This window comes from Aphelocoma coerulescens (assembly GCF_041296385.1).
Source record: "Aphelocoma coerulescens isolate FSJ_1873_10779 chromosome Z unlocalized genomic scaffold, UR_Acoe_1.0 ChrZ, whole genome shotgun sequence".
Taxonomy (NCBI): domain Eukaryota; kingdom Metazoa; phylum Chordata; class Aves; order Passeriformes; family Corvidae; genus Aphelocoma; species Aphelocoma coerulescens.
Genome location: NW_027184085.1, coordinates 70,756,073 through 70,775,303, shown reverse-complemented (window position 1 = coordinate 70,775,303; position 19,231 = coordinate 70,756,073). Strand labels below are relative to the sequence as shown.

Sequence of the window (19,231 nt, the reverse complement as noted above, 5' to 3'; positions counted from 1 at the left end):
TAACATCACAGATTTTGTTGTCTGCACCATCCAGTGCTTAAAATATTTCCTTTGGGTTGCTGGCATTTGCTACACCCTCTGCTTTGCTGTGAAGCTTAGTAGCAGCTTTTGCGTGGCAGTCTTCCAGATGAATATTGGTTATTTTGAATTATGTTAAATGTTCTGTACTTTGGGTGATAGCAGGCAGTGAGTTAAAAACAGAGCCATGGGGAAGAGCCTGTGTGTAGTAATTTCCTGTCCCCCAGCTTCCTGACAGCTTCTTAATTTGAGACTATTCAAATACATTTAGTTGTTGGCACTGTTCTTTTAAACCTTACTTATTATAATCCAGTTTCCTGTTTGAAAGTACCACCAGTTCTCTGGCAAACTGAATTTGGGGAGGAAAGTTAGAATAAAATTACAAGCACGCTTGTGTTTGTATGTTCCCCCCACACACAACCCCCAAGCTAGTTAAGTAAAGCTGTTAAGCACCTCAGTGGTTTTAACAAGATTTTCTTGCTTTTTAAACAGGTGTTGGGAAGATGGAGAAGACTTTGAACAGAATTCATCCAGTTTCTGATCCAGAAGCAACCTATTTTCTACAGGTGTCATGGGAAAAGGATTTAGGCACTGGCTTTGATTTACTTCTTAGTGATTGTCAGTGTGCATGGACTGGGACAGGTAATAATGGAAAGAAAAATACATTAATTTAAATTATTCCTGCTCTTTATTGCTGCTTTTAAAACACTTTCTGGACTGTGACCCACAACTTGTATGAAAACCATTTCATGGGCATTTTGTCCCCAGTGATGGAGGAGGTGGGGTTCGTGATCTTCTGGGACGTGAGAAGAAGAAGGAGAGAGCTTTGAGATCTGGAGGGCTTTTGTGTCAAAGCTCAAACTAATTCATTGAGCACATGGATATGCAATGTTTTGTTCTGTCTCAAGAATATATAATTTCTTGGAGTGATGCTGAAGTAACACTTCTGTGTCTTCTCTGGATTCTGGAACAAATGTGTATGCGAGTTCCATTTGCAAATTGGAGTCCATGAAGCATTTAAGTGCAGATGTTTCTAAAATGTTTTCTTAAAATTTTAGTAGCCAAAGGTAGCTGTATTTGGTGCTGAAGTGAATTTGTGGGAAGGAAAAGGGACAATAAATTATCAGTAGGGAAAACTTAGCCTGTGGGATTTTTTTCCCCACTCTGAAACCTCAGTAAAAGGATGGGTCTTTGCATATGTGCATGCTCCTCTCACTCATGCCCAGCAAAAAAAGGTTAGATTTGTGTGTTCCTGGAGAAATGTGTCAAATACTTGATCAAATGCCCTTCTCTCAGTAGCAATAATATTTTAGAGGGAGGAGAGAATGATGTATTTTACAGCAAATAGCATGCAAGGCCATTTTCTGGACTCTTTATCTGAATTACAAGAATCCACATAGTTCCTTCTTCCTTCCTTCTCCCTGCCCAAAAGATGTTGTTTCTCCCCAGTTCCTATATAAGCCAAGCTTTCATATAGGTCTGAGATTAGATAAATGTATGTCAACATTTAAATTAAATCTGCTCTTCCATATTCCTTTTGACATATCAAACACTCCATGGATCAGGGGACCTTGCACAAAGGAAACACATGTATTCCAATCCTGATTCCCTGTACTGAAAGGTTTTTCTTTCTTGGCTTGACAATAGTAAAGTCAAGTTATTTTGAAAATAACAAAAAGGGTGTTAACAATGATAAATACTGGTTTTTTCTGTGTGAAGGATCTTCTTGTTCTTCAGCGACTTCAAAATCCTCAGTTCAGAATTCCCAAAAAGAGGACTCTTATTTTTCCAAGCGAAGGCTGTGCCACTATAGCTGGGAGTGTATAGAAAAAATAGGTAGACACAGTTCTCATTTTGTTGATTTCCTGCATGTGGCAGAAAGGCTGATAATGATTTCCCAAAGCAGAGGGGAGTGAAAGCAGGATGATCTCCCTCTATTAAAAAGGAAGAAAGAAACCCACAACAGTTCAGCATGAGCTGGGTGCTCATCCAAAGGAGAGTTTTTTCTGTTCTGGAAGAATCTGATCCCTTTCTGAGGAATTCCTACTGAATTTCTAGTCCCTTGAATAATTTCATTGGGGGTTGGCGTTCTTGTGCATGAGGCCTTCCTGCTGCACTGATCTGTGCTTTCATACAACAGAACACTGGTTTTGGTCACTTTCTGAAGTTACTGCATCATATTTGAGACTGCTTGGATTTTAAATTCAAAACCTGGAGGGAGGGAAAGCAACAGTCGGAATATTCTTGCTGTGGGAAATCCCTTTTGGGTTTCTCATGCTGTGGATTATTTTGCTTGGCAAGACCTACCAGGAAGAGAGTGAGAGCTGCTGATGGAGTTGTCTTTTACGGGTTTTGTATGTTTAAGGTGATGATGAAATGTGTTAGGAGTCGTGTTTCAGGAGAGAGGGAAAACAGTGAATGTTGCAGGGGAGGAGAAGCACACAAACATGCAATGTAATCTACTGTATTACCTTTGTATTGGGTTAGAGAGCTACATCTATGAGGATTTATGCATTTCATATTTCCCTAATGATTGATCAGTTCTGCTGGTTATATAACATAAAGAAACATGCAGCATATACAGGAAAAAATCCCCCACAGTGCTCTATTGCAGTATTTTAGTGTCTTTCTTTTTATGACTTTCTTATTGTCATTAGAAGTTTTATCTTCTCAGTATTGAAATCACTGTTCTAGACAAACACTTCTTTTGTTACTCTTTCAAACTTTACCTTTTTCTGCCCTTCTTTGCCTCATGCTGCAAGGGATTCCACATTTCTCTCTGTACTGTTTTGGGGCACTTCAGGCAACTAGAATTGTGGATGAGTAGCAATAAAGCAATAACCCATTTTCAGACAGGGGAAAAAACGGGACAGAACTTAGTATTTCTGAAAAACACAGTATTCTTGCTACATTTCCACTGGTGGAAATGGCACACCTGATGTATGCCAAGGGAAGAATAATCTCCTGATATTTCATAGAATCACGGAATTATAGAATGCCTTGTGTTGGAAGGGACCTTAAAGGTCAGTGCATATATTTTATGTATAGATATAAAAGTACATATTTTATATATATGTATAGATATAAATCTATATAAATATATGTTTTATATATAATGTATAATATAGATACTTGTTCACACACATTGGATTATTTATTTCTCACATGTCTCTTTCTGATAGTGTCTGAAGCAGACATTTCTAGGGAGGCTGCTGACATAGAAATGGACAGAGAAAAATATGTGGAAGAGCTGAGGAAGGCACTGATAGCTGGAGAAGAGTCAGCTGGCAAATACAACTTTGTGATTTCAAGAGATGAGCAGAATAAGGCCTGTCACTTTTCTTATGAAAGGAACCTGAAAGATGGCTCTGTAAGTAGATAAGTGTTTAAATTTGACTGTTAAACAATGAGAATGGAACACATTCTTGTGTTTTACTAAGGTCTTTAAAACCAGACAGACTTGTGATACTCATTCCAGACTGAGTGAGTGTTGTGAGCTCTTCCATGGGCCAAAGCTGGAAAGAAAGTTGATGGTTTGGGACAGATGCTTCCCTTTTGAAATTGTAGCCTCCTGTGCAGTTCTGTTTTCCTTATTTCTTCATCCTGTCTCTGTACTACTCACCTAAATTAGGAAAAATAAAAATCAGGCAAGATTATCTTCAAATGCTAAAACATAGTTTTAAAATCAGCTTTTCTGTTACTTCATATATTTTGTAAGCTAAGGCTAAAATTGTTGCATTAAATTGCAAAGGAGAAAGTGGTTCCATGCTGCTTGCCTGGCTGCAAAGGAAAAAGCACCCTCTTAAAACAAGAAAGAAACCAGTAATCTCTATCTACAGACACTTCTGGTTATTTCAGGTTGTGCTTTGGTGTGTTCACACTTTTCTGAGGAAGAAGCTAACTTAAAGCAAATTCCTAGTTTGTACTTCAATTTTTTTTTTTTTAAATTTTTACATGCCTTTTTCCTTGTGCAATATAGGGCTTTTCAGCCCAGTTTGGCTCTTGAGGAGCCAAAAGTTAGGTCATGTGTGTCTGCCAGTCTGCATTATCAGTATTTCTGTGAATTTACCCATGACCATATTGACTATAAACCCCTTTTTGACACTTTTGTGAGCTGTTTGGTTGCTCACAAAGAGGTTGCAAGTGCCATATTGCAAGGTTAGGACCAGATTGCACTCAGAAATTGAGAGCAGTAAAGGTAAGAATGCTTTTTTGTTCCTGCTCTGTGTCACACATACTCTAAATACAAGACAGATTAAATGCATGCTGTATTTTTATTAAGTGAAAATATCCTTATGTATGTGGGCTCACCTAATATGTGTTTCCATCGATTAAGGCTTATGAGAAATTTAAATTGTATGAAAACAACTTTGTGTTGATTCGGGAAAATAATAATCTGGCTGAAGAAACTGAAAATAAAAAGAGCCTCAATTCTTATGTATGCTTTAAACTTTGGGTGTCGAAAGAATGGTTTTAGATAAGATGGGATTTCTTGGGTGAAAATACACCTTTTTTTTTTTTTCTGTACCAAACTAATGCCTATGAATAAAATTGCCAAAGCAATTATGTAGCATTAAATAATAGAAATGGTTTTCAGGTGTGTAATACAATATGTTCCACACGTTTTGCAAACTGTCTGTGGAAGTATTCGTGATCGATCTCTTTCAGCATCACATTAGGAAATTTTCCTGGGCTCTGTACCTCCAGAGGGCTAAATGTAAATTTAGCACAGAGGAAGCCTAGAGAAACTATTCTTCAGCTTAAACATGATTTCAGTTCAGTGTTTATCTCTTATCAGCCCTTGCTTTTCTTACTGGGTGTTTGCCTTTACATCTTTTATTTAGTAGTTACAAATATTTTCTCTTTCTCCTTTCATATTTCAGAAGATGTTTAGATAAAGAAATTAAACACTTCCCAGTCTTGGGAAGAGTGTTGCAGGGCCAGGGTGAGCAAATTCTGTCAAATTACCACGAATAAATAGGAGATTACTGTTCTTAAACTAATGTTTTTTGTCACTTGATGTAAAAGAAAAGAAAAAATTAGAGGACAGCATGCATGAAGATGTAGTTGGCTGTGTTTGCATACTGAATGTTCTGTTCAGTGTTTAATAATTAACAGTTTTTAGTAAAAACCCACAAAAACTTCTGAAATGCATTGTTACACTCGGAGCTATAAAATCCTTATCAATTCATGTAGATAACTGTTACTGCAGAATCTTTAAATGAAATTGCTACATGGGGCCCTGAGAGTAAATTTTGTAGTCTTAGAAAATCAATATGCCTTGCCTTATTTTTTAGAACTATATGTATGCTTATATGCACAAATTTGGTTATTTTAATTATTTTTAATGGGACCTGCCTAGGACATGATTCTGATCACCAGCAGTCACCTATGCCCAGTAATTCCCAGAGCTGAGCTCTGTCTTAATTCTCCATCCCCTGTGGGACTCGTGACTGGCAAATCTCTGACCTAGATACTGATTTATTGTTTTCATGGCTGTACCAAACTGTGCTACTTGAAATAAGTTTTACTTTCTTTGCAGCATCTTGCTAAAGCTCTGCTCCCATAAAGCCTAATTATGTGCCAAAACTGTGTTGGGTGGTCCGTAGGAGTGCAAATAAAAGTGGTGAGGTGGTGTTAAGCAAAGGAAAATATAGGAATATAATTGAGAAATATTTTCTGATATGGAAATTTGTTTTACTGCCCAGGTGTTTTCTGGAGGAAGTGGTGGCAGCCCCTGCATGCCCCTTGCTTTAAAAGGGGCTGGAATGAAAATTACATTGTAATTATCTGTAATTATCATTGGCAGTGTAGTACATTTGCTGACTTAAGGTGCTTGATTCACCTGTTGTTTAGTTAATGAACAAATAGGTTCCTTCCATGAACTGATGTGCTTACACCTACTCCTGCACTGCTTTGATGGCATGATACCAAACCTGAATCTCCAAATAATTTTAAAAGTGTTTATAATCATTAATGCGTAATAATGGGGTGTGTGTGTAAGGTTTATGTAATGAATGAGGGCTGATGGTTTGGTTTTTGAATGGATGGAAAACTTCCCCAAGTCACAAAGAACTCCTGTGTGATTTAGAGGAAGCACAGTGTAAAGTGTTTGTTTTGTAGTGTCCTGGTTGCCTGTAATGTTTAGAAGCATCAGAATAAGAAAAACAATCTTAAGTTAAGGGATATCCATAAGGGTTTTAGTACTTATTTAAATATCTTTTGGAAATGTTGGTCAGGAGAAATAAGATGATGTCTGAGCTTTAGAAACACTGGTTCTGGCTGTGCCTCAGGATGTGCAGCTGAGCCTAAGAAGTTATGCCTTTAAAAACCATGACGCGTTTGGTGAAAATCCCGATGGGTTTGGTGAAAATCCTGATGTGTTTTGTGAGAATTCCGACGCGTTTGGTGAAAATCCCAGCGTGTTTGTGATTTATCTCCCTCAGGACAGGTGGCTCTGCCTTTGGGAGCCATGCCTGGGGTGTTGGGGGCTGCTTGGAGGGACCCTGGAATAACAAAGTCTGCGGAGTACAGTGGGAATTGTGTGCGGATCCAGCTGCAGCCCCGGACGGGCCACACACACGGAGACCCCGAGAGGGGCCGGGGAGGCTGGTCCAGCTCAACTGCTGCCACCTAAACAAACACCAGCCACAGAGGCAGTGATTTAATGCTTGATCTAAGTAGGTGACCACTGGGAAGTAAATCTTTCCAAGTGCTTCAGCGAGTCACTCCACATATAATAAATAATGGAAATCCGGCAAGCTCTTTTTTTCTTTTTCTTTTTTTTTTTTTTTTTTGGGGGGGGGGGGGGGCTGGCAATTAAATAGACTAAATAGCCTTTGATAAACAATTGAGTGCTAGCAGTCTCTTTTTTTACAGTAATGTGACAGGCTCTGGGTTGTTTTTTTTCCTTGCCTTTTGCTTAAGTTTGTAAACAGCGATGGTAAAAGCTTAACAAATTCCACCTTAGATGCAGAACTGTTGCTAATTAGGATGATGGAAGAGATGCTGTTGTTTGTCTCCCCCATTTCCTGTGGCTGCTTTTCCCTGGTTGGGCCAGTGAGTTCATTATAAGTTTACTAAAAGTTGAAAAAAAAGCTGGAGAAGCTAACCAAAACTTTTCACAGCATACTAAATGAGAGAAAAGTATTTGGTGGAGCTCTTTGTGCTGTCCAAACTGTCTTGGTTCAAGGTCTGAATAGTTACTTTGCTCCAAACCACTGAGGATGTGTTGTTTGGTTAGCAAAGGTCACTGGGAGTTCAGGTTGTTTCCCAGGCAATTCCTCCAGCTGAGGAGAGAGGAAGATGAAATGATTAATCCTTAGGTCAGTGTGAAAGTAATGGCACTTATATCACTTAATGTCTGTGTACTTCAGGACCTGAGAGTGGGCACTTGAATGGGTTTCTTGGAAGCCCATTTTGGAAATAGGTGGCTTCTAATGTGCCTTCTGTAATAAAAACATTAAGTGTTATCTTGTAAGTAATCTCAGGCTTCTGCCACATGATTTTCCCCATCTTACCTCGAGTGTGTACCTTCAGGTCTTTCAGGTACACTGGAAATGCAGTGCATCACTTCTGTAGCTCTGAGGTGAGAAAAGCCATTTCTGAAAGAATGATTCCTCGCCATATTAGTAGGTGTACAATATTTGACAGAAGTCCTGGTGAATTAAGTAATTAAGCTCTGCTATTTTCGTTGCTTAGCTATTAGAGTATATATTTGATTGCTGCTTCTGATAAGCTGTAGTTCGGAGAAAATAATTTAAAATACTGGTAATTTATTAAAGCTGGTATTTTTGAAAAAAAGAAGAATCAAACACTGTGACGAATAAATTCTCTTCAGTTTTTCTCAACCTTTTAAGATCTGTGTATTTCACTGGACTTACCCAGTTGAACAAAAATGGTAGTTTAATTGCTTTAAGGCCTACTGTAAACTACAGTATAAAGGGCATTTCCTTATTTCCTGAGTACAATGAGAGTCTAAATATATTTAAAGTACATGTAACACATTCATAAAATAACAGATTTGGATCTGTGCTAGAATTGTCAGTTATCCTTCCTCACTCCTGGTGTTATTGTGTTGTCTCTCCTCCTTTCCTCTCGATTCCTTCAGATTTTCCCTTTTTGGAATACCTGCTGCGCATTTCAAATCCCTGTGTAGACATCAAGGCTTGCTTTCATTTGCAGAATGGAGTACAAATGCTTTCCTTTTAGGAGGAAAAACTCTTTAAATCATGGCATATTGACGAGCTTTAGTTTCCCAAACACAAATTACAGAGGACAGTAGATGCTCTGGAAAAGAGATTACTGTGTGTGGGCTCCAAACCTTCACTGCAAGACCCCAGTCCTGTATTTTCTGTGAGGATGAACAGCAGCCAGAGCCTGAAAACCAACAAGAATCTCACCAGTGGTTTCTCTTCAGAAACTCTCTCACAACTCCAGTGGGAGCATTCATCTTCCTACCTGCAAAGTCATAGGAGAGCTCTCAAGCTCAGGATAATAATGTTTTGTTAACTCTTAGGTTCACTAAAACAGGACCTTTTCCAGTATGAAGTACTGAATGGATATGTTTAAACTCTCAAAGCAGCTTCAACACCTACCTGTATTAGTTCTGCTACAGTTACAGAAAATGTCTTGAAATGTAAGAAAAGGGCAAATTTAAGATGTCCTGTATCTTTTAAAACGTGACAGATATGGAAATACCCCTGGGTGACGTGATGCAGAAATAAGAGAGCTGCAGAATGTGCTGTGAGGAAGGTGTTAACACCTCTGTGGATTTCTTTCCTTAAGTTGTGGTGATCTAAAATACATGTGTCTTTGGTTTTAACTCACCTGTGTATTAGTAGTCCACATATAAAAATGAGCTTTTCTCTGAACAGTGAAGACAAGTCCCTAATTTCTGTGTCCAGTGAGCAGAGCAAGATCAACTCTTTTTTTTCTGGTGGAACAGCACTCCCATAAGTTTGCTGGTTCCCTAGAAACTCTGTGAACTGTTGTGCCTGACCATAGGATTTGACAGAATGCTAATCACTCCCTGTTGCATGCCAGTGTGTGGAATGAGTGTTTTTCATCACAAGGACAAAACCTCAGGGTCTTTGATTTGGGATTTAAAATTTGAAGCCAAAACGCCCATATATTGGGAATTGGTGAGTAAAATATTCGATTAGAATTGTTCTGAAATGTTTCAGTCTCGCTGGAAAATTCTTTTGGCAGGTAGGTTTTCTTCATCCAAATCTTGAACGTGGTTCTCTCATAAAAATACGTTTCCCAGAAAGGCAGGTACAGCACACAATTTCAAGAGTAGGTTTCTGGGTAGTATCATTCCAGGAAAAAGCTCTTCCATCGAAGATGATTTGTTTCATTATCTTTTCTTCTTGTTCCTCTTTGCAGGTACCTCTGCAAATAATGCCTGACATTTCATTTAAAATCAGATGTCAGTTGCTCTGTTGGGTACAAAGTGTAACTGGGTTTTTTCTTACTTTTGGAACCGAAATCCTTGTCTTTCTGTATGTGCTTTTCTCTGACAAGTCTTAAGTTTTGGGGGTTTTTAAGACTTTGAGGCGTGGTTTTTTGTTCTGTTCATAAAAGCACATTGTCTTCTCAGTGTGTGAATAATACCTGTAGGTTATTAGCCTCACACAAATTGTAACAGAACATTGCCAATAGTCTTAGGGGCTGCAGATCTACCAAGAGGTGGAATTTGGAAACAGTCAGGTTTTTTTCTTTGCTCGTTTAATTGATGGCTATATATCTTGCAAAACAATGGGAGATTTATTCCCATTAATTCATATTGAACTCGTTACCTTGCAGTTGTGTTTTGTACCTGTTCAGTTTTAGCTGGGATGAGAATTTGTTGTTCTGGATAGTTCATCCATCTCAGAAACATCATAGGGATGAATTTTGCTATTTAGTTGGAATAAACCTGACTCGACTTTTCCAGTCTATCCTGAGTCCATATTCTTCTCCTCTGAGCTGAATCACTCTGAGGAAAAATAAAAAAAAGAAAAGGGTTTATCTAATGTAGCTTTTAGAGACTAACCTGAGCTATGGATCAGGAACTTCTGATCTGGGTGAGAGGTCCAAGCCTGAGGTGATGTGGGGAAATATGCATAGCCCAAAGAAAAATTGTGAGCTTCTCCAGCCTTTGCAAGCACTGTTCTATTTTCAATTTTGATTGGGGGTTTTTTGGGGTTTTGTTTTGTTTTGTTTTTTTCTAATAATTGATAACAGAAGAACTTACTGTCATCTTTTACTTCCCTGGGCTCACAAAGGAGTTAAAACTTGATTTTAAAATCAAAATGGTGATTTTCTAAATCAGCCATCACCTCTACAATTTTGGTTTTGCCAGTGTTACTGGCTTGATGTACTGAAATACATTGAGAAATCTAGTTTTCATCTCATTAAGAACTTATGAGACATTGTCTAGGACGTGGGTTGAAACTGAGGAATTCAAATAGGAATTGCACTAAAATATGTAGTATTTATTTTGGATTTATATGCACTGATTTGTATGCCAGAAAAAAGTTATGTTTCTGAGACCACCTGAAGGTTTTGTTAGCTCTGATGGGGGACCAAAAACCATGTTTTGCTTGACTGTACATAAGTAAATATGAGTTGTCTCTTGTTCAAGAGGTCAGAGAAATAATCAGCCTGCTCTTATGTGTGTGTGCTAGCTTGAAAAGCCTGTAAACTACACAGATTTTTTTTATCCAAAAATCCTTGCAGGCTGTGGGTGAATTACTAGAGATGTTTGTGGAAGGGATATTTTAATAGGGCCCTTCTGTGGACATGTGGTAACAGAAGTCCTGTGCTAACCAGTGCAAGGGGGGCTGTTACCTCTATTAGCTACCTGACATAATTAGAGTTTAACAGTTCTTACTTCAGTGGTGTAATCTGGTGATAAAACCAGCATGACTGCAAAAAGGACATTATTTCTCTGGAGAAGAACATTCGGGTACCAGTCCTTTAATTTCTCCTTTTTGAATGTGGTCCTCAAGAATATTTTTATTCAGTTTTTCTAAAATAACTATTTTGTTTGTTGTATGCCAAGATGTAAACTTACTATTTACCACAGGATAAGACTGAGCTTATCCACTTTCACTAAGGATATTGATTTGTGGGAAATAATCGGGGCAGATAAAATGTGGAGAGAGTAAGAGTACTATTTCTTTGATCAGGGTCTAGTAAAAAGTGGGCACTCGAACACAAAACCCAAACACGAGAGAGAAGATCAGATACTTAACTCATTTTGGGTTCTGTGGGACAGGCTGATACCTAAAACTGAGAGTGTGGCATCTATTTACACACCTTTATTACCAAGCTTTTAAGCCTGGGAGTCAGGAGCTGCTGCCTTTGCCCCTCCTGGCTGAGCTGTGTGGTTTATCTCAAGTTTGTCAGGCAGGGCTTGGAGAACACGAGAGCAGCGGTTCCTCCCTGGGGCTCTGCCAGGGCTGCATGTGCTCATCAAATGTTGTTTAGTCACTGCAGCATGTTTATGCCATCTGCAAATGCATGTGCTCCCCTTCCTGAACAATGCTCTTTAATCAAGACCACTATTGTGGAGAGGCTAGCAGGAGCAGTATACATAATCAGCAGGATGCCAAAATTAGAGTTACACGTGCATTTTTCCCTAGCCCCACCACGTCAGCCTGGGGTAACAAGCTTCCAGAGGGTGCCACTTCTCTGGAATAGTACCTTTATCCATAATCTCTCATACTTCTGTGTATATTATTCAGAGTCCAAGTTGTTTAAAGAGCTTTGTGGTAATAATAACAAATCAAGAGTCGTCGTGGAGAATTGTTAAGCCTATAGGAATTGCCTGCTATCTTTTATTTGTTAGGAGACTCCATTTTTCCAGGTCTGTCTAAACAGAAACATCCACTAAACCATTTCACATCTGTTGTACTCCTTTCTTCGTATTACAAAAGCGTAGGCTTTTTGTTCCACTTATTTTTCTGAACAATTTTTTCATTGTGTTAAAGCTCCCCTAACTTTCTGCTAGTTCTTTTTGCTGGGTACTAAAAGAACTCTTAGAGAATGCAAACGTGTTTGAGACGATGTTAATTCCCTTGGTAAGAGCTGGGAAGTGAAGTGTGCCAGGCAGTGTTCTGTGAATGCATGTGTTCAGAGATGATAGTAATAATATTTGAATGATCTACATATATATATATATATATATATATATATATATATATATATATAGATAATGTGTGTATTAGGATATTTATTCATAAATATACACTCAATTTTACCTTTTCCATTTCTTGCAGATTAATAGAATAATTAGGGCTGGTAGGAACCTTAAAGACAATTTCTGTAAATTTCTTGTCGATTTTTAATGGCAATTATTAAAGGTGTTTTGCTTCGACAATAACTTGTGTCCTATTGACACAAAACTTTGTTTTGTTATGGGTTTGCTTGTGGTTTCTTTTTCCTACGGAAATCAATAGTGGGGCAGGAGGAAATAGCTCTTTTCTGATAGTGCTGTAGTGCTTGATAAAGCTGAGCTAGTTAATCCCAGTGTCCCTAGAACTGGGTGGGACAACCACCCTGGACCTTTCTCCCTTTTCAAACCAATTTTTTTCTTAGGAAAAATTTTTATATTTTAAGTTTAATCTTTCAATTGCTTTTTTTAAATTGCAATTTGAAGGCTTTAGGCTAGATTTAGATAAAATCTAGCGGTCTAAACTCAGGGTTTGTCATACTGCTCCTTGAGGAGTGTTAGATTTTACTTGTTGAAAAAGAGAAGCTTGAAACTGAGTCAGTGACATGTCTGTCTGTCTTTCATAGATTAAAATTTTGTGACACCATCTCTGTGTGATTGGACAGCTAATTCAGAGGTCAACAAAATTCTGTTACTGCTTTTTGTTAAATTTACCACATGTGACATGCTTGGTTTTGATTAATCAGAACTGGGTGCAGTCAAATGTTTATCAGTTATCTGCCAGTCTCAGATTTTAGTCAATTAATTTTTAGTTCTCTGTTACTTTCACCTGAAGAAACTGTTGTATTTCATGGTGTGTGAGTGACTCTGCAGGTTGTGCCCAGTGACTGTTACAGAACTGGGTATTTTATGTACTTGAGCATGGAAAATGATGTCATTCAACAAATGGCAGCTACTTTAATTAAAAAAGAAATTAAAGAAAGTCCCTAGATGTCAGGTCACATGCTTTAGGAAAATAACATCGATTCCACGACACAGGAGTGTTTTCCTTTCAGCTGCAACTTTAAACCTGATCTGGACCATGACATTGGAAAGAAATACATTTCCATATGGTAAAAGGAATGTAGTCATATTTGTTGAAAAATTCATGTGGGTTTCTCCATAAAGCTGTTAATGCTTCAGTAGTCTGGTGGGTGACATAAACCCTCTGTGCCTTATTGTTTTTAGTAGCTTTGAAGAGAAAATGGCAATCAAGAGAAAGTGGTCTTTATCATAGGCACTCTTTTTAAATAAAGAGATGAAATATTACAGCTTATTGGTATATGATGGAAACACCAGGTGTACCAGGCTATACTGAGCTCTCTGTAGACTTAGATCAGGGTGGTAGCAACATGCACTGATATTGAGAAGGAAATCTGTATTTTGTTCTAAGGCTAAAGCAGCAGCTAGGGAAAAAATATTCTCAAACTGTTCTTTGACCATTGGGATATGTTGTGGGAAATGCAGGGGAAATTATGGGAAAGCGTTTTTTTTTTTTCCCTGCTTCCTGTAATTCAGAGAAGTAAATTTATAGTGCAAAGGTAGCATTTATGGGGTGTCAGTCTGAGTCCATCACGAGTGTTGTGTAATTGTTGTTTTCAGAGTACTGTGTGACAAGATGGAGATCGTGTTTGTACTTAAAGCTTTTGGGTAGTGCTCAAAAACAGCTTATGGCTGACAAAGATTGTAGATGGGCTGCTGCTAACACCCAAGCCTAAACTACCAAGACTTTTGGTAGTTTAGGAACTAACCCTGTCTCTTACATTAACTCAGCTTGGATTGTGCAATGACCTTAATTAGCTGAAATGTTCTGATATTTCTACAGAAACTTTACTGGAAACTTACACAAGTTTTGAAAAGACACATTTAACCTGTTAATTGACTTATGTGGCCTTTTTTGAAGGAATGTGCCTTTTGAGAAGTGAATGCGTGTTTTTACTTTAGAAAAGAAGGTGCCAATGAAGCCTAAAGTTGTAGCTAAAACATATTCGAGCCACACTGGGGTTTTTTTTGCAATAATTAAGAATTTCCCAAGTGATGTCTAAATGGATTCTCGGTTTGCCCTGAAGTTGGGCATTTAAATTGGGAGCTCATCCTGTTACAGGTCCCAGCTGCTCTCCTCAGTGAAGAAGAGTCAGTATTCATAGCCATGGGCTAAGGAGGGTTGTTTGAGAGATAGGATCTGGTTTCCTTCAGTGTTTGTTTTCAAGGATTATCTTTTGGTTGCAGTGGATTCCCAGCTGTTTCGCAGGTCCTAAATTTTCCATTCATTATCAACTTGACACCTGTGGAGGATAGGCAAGATCTTGAGTTTCCATCAGGTCTTTCCCATGGGCACGGAAGCTAATTTTAGAACATTCTGTAGATAAGCCATTCAAATGATTGTTTCAGAGCATTTTAGGTCATAGAAGTCGTTTATTTTACTGTGCACTGTTGTAACTGGTAGAGATGGCAGCAGTTGCAGGCAATGGCATGGACAATGGATAGTTTTATAGTAGTGCTGTTGTAGGTATTTCAGTTTGGACGCTTCTGTCCAAATAAAATACCATTTTGCTGGAAGTTCCACTGGGAATAACACTATGAGAATGCTGAGTTTTTTCCTGAAGTCAGTTTTTCATAGTCCTCTCTACGTGGTGACTTCAAAAGCTGATCTCTCTGCCTGTTGGCCTTCTCATACTTAGGGAGGGTTTGTGTGCATATTCTCTGAAGAATTTCAGCCTGTCTTTTTTGTTGTTTTTTACCTATTCCAAGTGTTACATGAGGAAGTTCACACTGGTGAGAGACAGTGATGTGCAGTATTTAAGTCAGCAGTAGAAGAGATAGCCAAGAAAAAGAACCTGGAACTTCTAACTTATTTGTCAAATACAATTACAAGTGAGTTTGAGTTTCAGAAATACTATTTATTATTCAGTCCATTAGCTGGATCCTGTTGGAGCAAACAATCAAATGCAGCTGAAGCAGCAGCTTTTCAGTTTGAAGCTTCTAAAATTCTGATCATTTCAGCTACGGGGCGTCCTCGTAAGTTGAAAATTATGTCTCAGTGCAACTCAGAAGTTTCATTTGTTGAAAGGAAGTATGAGATGTTAGGGGAGGGCTCGGTTCTCGTATTTGTGCTAAGCCTTAAAACCTGGCTACTAGGTCAGCCAATTTATGTCTCAATAGCTTTGGACTTGTACAGCAGTCATTCTTTACTGTGCCTTCACAGTGACTCAGCCCAGGCAGATTTCCATCCCCCTTTTCCACCCCACTCCCCTGGATTAGTCATATGCAATTTAGCAGTGTTAGAGGAGCTGTTTCTGGGCTCTCTCTGCAGATAGTTTTGATTATCAAAAAACAAAAGGACTTAATTCACAGATAGCTTGTAGCTTGGAGACTTCATTCTGAACAGAACAGAAAGCCTGTTCCTTTCCTTTAAAAAAAAAAGTCACTGTGATAAGAATTGTGTTTGGATTTGTAAAGAGAAACATAATTACATTTTTGCACTAACTTCTGTTAGCACAAAAATTCAGAAAAAAAAAAAAATCAAAACTGATTCTGTTTATCTTGGTCTGTTTATAGCATTCATCTCTTTTGTGTTGTTTTCACTTTAATTTTCTTTCATCTTGCTATTTTTGAGTCCCTTCCCTGAAGCTCATTGCTGGGCACAGCTATAAAATTATCAAGCTGAGGCTTAAAACTGCTAAAACACCGAGTTTGATGCATGTTACACCTTGGAACTGCACGAGAACATTACAAGCAAAGAATTTCCATGGCTCCCCTTCAGCATCACAGTCTCAGCTGCTCATATGGCATCCATCTGTGGTCTTCTGGCAGCAGCCTGGGCTGCTGCATGGGAGTTTTTGGAGTTAAGAGCTAACCTCATGTCTGTCTTCCCATCACTCTGGAAGTTACGAAAATTTTTCATGGCTGCCCTGAAGTGAGCCTGAAGTGAGCTATTAAAATATTACAGAAGCAAGAGATTGAATTAATACTGCTGCAAGTTAATAATGGGAACATAGGTCTGGAGTTTGGTTTTTTTTTTTTTTTTTTTTTTTTTTTTTAATAACAAAGCCAATATCTTTGATTTCTTTTCTTTAGCTGCATGTTCTGTATGTGCAGATTACGGTGGATTCCTTACACAGATAGAAAGGATGATTGATTCTTGTTTGATTAATATGATTTATGCTGCCTTGCCTTTAGAAAATGTAATAAAGACCATGCAGATGGTTGAATCAAGTACATAGATCTATATCAAGATTTAAAACGTTTTAAGGATCAAAAGTCTCATTGTTTCTTGCTTAAGAAAGCACATTTAAACGAGACTTTTCCTACTCAAGTGGGAGTGTAAAAGTACAAAGGACTGGATAGAAAAAAGTGAGTTTACAAAAGACAATCAGGATAAGATTAATATAATGAAAAAAACCCTGCAACTTAGAATTATGAGCAGAAATGCTTTTTTTGGAAAAAATTTCTGTGAATTGTGCTCGACTTATATTTTTGTTCTTATTGGGTTTCTGAATAATGCTGAAAAAAGTTGCCATCACTTCAGAGCAGACCAAGATGTTCCATTAGTATTCCTCCTCTGAATCTGAGAAGCAAAAATATTTGTGTGTCACAAAGACAATCCATTAGTTACTAGGGAAGATATTACAGAGATGAACACATTTAAATTACCATTCTCCTCAAATAAATGGTGTCCAAGAGAGCAAAAAGAATTGGCTGAACTGATGTCTGGCTTGCTCGAGTCTGGTTTTAATGCTAAATCCATGGGAAGTTATGGAAGACTTGAAAATGTGCTACTGTTCTGTCAGCATGCAGTGGGTATCCTATCCCACTTGTTGGTGTTGAAATCTGAAGCTGCCTGTACTGTAGTCAGTCTGGAATTAAAGTAATAGGCAAGTCTGCTAAAATACTAAAGGGATTACAGAATGAAAATGTAATTCTGGCTGGTAAATTTCCTTTACAAAAAAAATCCCTCTGCAGGAGAGGATCAAGGTTTACATCCCCTATAGTTACTCATGTCCAAAGAGGAGAGTGTCAAGATCACTTAGACTGACCGAAAAGTGGGAAAAAAAAAGATTGTTAAGGAAATCTGTGGATGAAGAATATTGCAGTAGATTTTTTTGAGGTAGCATTTCAGAGGTTTCCATATTCTACACGAAAGCTGGATTTAATTATTTCCCATTAAATGCCTGAGGATTTGAAACTCAGTGAAATAAGTAATGGCTGTGGTTCTTACATTTGTACTGTTGTTCAAGCCTAACATAAATGTGGTACATGTTTCACGTCTACTGTAGATAGAAAGTCTCCAGGTAGGTTTGCCCATTAAATATGAGGACATCCCTGCAGGTTGTGTCCTTGAGGTGTCACTGCTGTTTTCATCTGTTCAGAGAATGAAATGTCAGCGAACTCCCACAGTACTTTTTCATATCTTGTATTACTCTTTGTCTTTATCCTGCATTGTCTCGAAGTGAGACTCTGCCATGCAAGTTCTGCATTTCGTTTCCCCTTTTTGGTGGATTAGGTAAGGCACAGTAAAATCCAGGAATGAAAGCTGTATCAGAAACCAAAGATTTTCAGAAGTGACGGGCAGTGGTGTGGCTCTTGACTCACGTATCTGTTTTTAGGCTTATCATCTGCAGAGTGAAGAAATGTGGTATCATACCGCTGTGAGATGGAGAGCAAAAAAAAAGTTTGTGGGTGCATTTTCCAAGTGGTGGATATGGTTATTGTGAGGAAACTGGGTAATTTCTTGATTTTTTAAAAATAAAAACTAGTTGAAAGATGTGATCTCTTCAAACCACAAAACACGTGAGCTACCTTAGGACCTTAGAATTTAGCAGAAAGAGTTGCTCAAAATTTGAGAAATATTTTAAAGCTTCTTTAGAAGAGCTGTGTTGAAAGGGTTTGAGGGGAGCTTGGGCTTGTAGCTTTTGCCAGCAGTTTTTCACGTTGGAGAGATTTGAGCAAAGGTCAAAACTTGGACACTGGAAGTGAAATGTTTGTTTCATGTCTTGGTGCTTGAAATTAGTGAATGTTTTTTGAGACTTGGAAAAGCAAATGATTGTTTTTCTCAAGTAAAGTTTTAGTGGTGGCAGTTCTGTGGAAGAATAAGAGTAGTTGTGGGGTTATAAAATTGTGTGAAACATAGTTTTTTCTGAAGTGGTTTGTGCCTGTGTGGAGGTCTGAGATGGGAGTGAGAAAAGGAAGATGCAAAGCAGGAAACTTCTGGGTGAGATAACATACATTTGGTGAGATACACTGAGATGGGGTCATCGGCCTCCCTCCAGGGGAGATGGGGAGAAGGACTGGGTTAAGCTGGGCAGTACATGTCTTCATCAAGGCAGAACAGCTGTAGCTTGACATTTTGGTGCTCTGCAGTTGGGATTGGCCAAAGTTCATTTTGGATCCTTTCGGGTTTTGTGCGTTTGGAGTCCCGCGTCTCCTTTGGCCCGAGACCGTCGGTGCACGTACAGTATAAAGCTGAGAAAATAGTTCCTTGAACAAATGTGCTCTGCATGTCATGTTCAAAACAAACAGGCAGTGTATTGCTGTGGCAACTAGACAATAAACAAGCGAAAAAAAGGACAATCTCCCTTAAATTCACAATGTGCGAGCAGTCAGTTCATTTAACAAGATTATCTTCTGTAGCGTGTGATCACCACGTTGTAGCAACAGAGTATCTGTATAACATGTATGATATTTCTCAGCCTGCTTTTTATCCCTACAAGTTTATATTTTAATAAATCTAAGAAATACTGTATGAATATTTAGCGTGATTGCATAATTAAAGAAAAAAAGAGCACGAGGTTGGCACTGATGGTCTTAGAAACTGAACAGAGAATGGTGTCTTGTTTCATTTTTTTGTTCATTTTTTCCCTCCAGACGTCACTCCAGGTTCGCAAACAAGCAAACAAAAGGAGTTAAGCTCCTTCTTTAGTCCCTGCTTATGTACCTTAGCAGTGGGTTTTGGAGCTGCTGTGGAGCCTGAGCTGGCAGGCAGGGAGGCAGCGCCGGTCCAGGACAGGGTGGTTC

At 38.4% G+C, this 19,231-nt stretch overlaps 1 protein-coding gene across 5 annotated transcripts in view; it reads left to right on the top strand.

Annotated features, from left to right (window-relative positions):
• The window catches only part of XRCC4 (X-ray repair cross complementing 4), a 146,638-nt gene that overhangs the window by 14,039 nt on the left and 113,368 nt on the right, over positions 1 to 19,231 (top strand). For all 5 annotated transcript variants that reach the window (XM_069002258.1, XM_069002257.1, XM_069002255.1 and 2 more), the window contains 2 exons: positions 511 to 660; positions 3,201 to 3,388. In XM_069002258.1, the coding sequence (XP_068858359.1) occupies positions 522 to 660; positions 3,201 to 3,388 (327 nt within the window). In that variant the 5' untranslated portion in view covers positions 511 to 521. The remainder of the gene's footprint in view (positions 1 to 510; positions 661 to 3,200; positions 3,389 to 19,231) is intronic.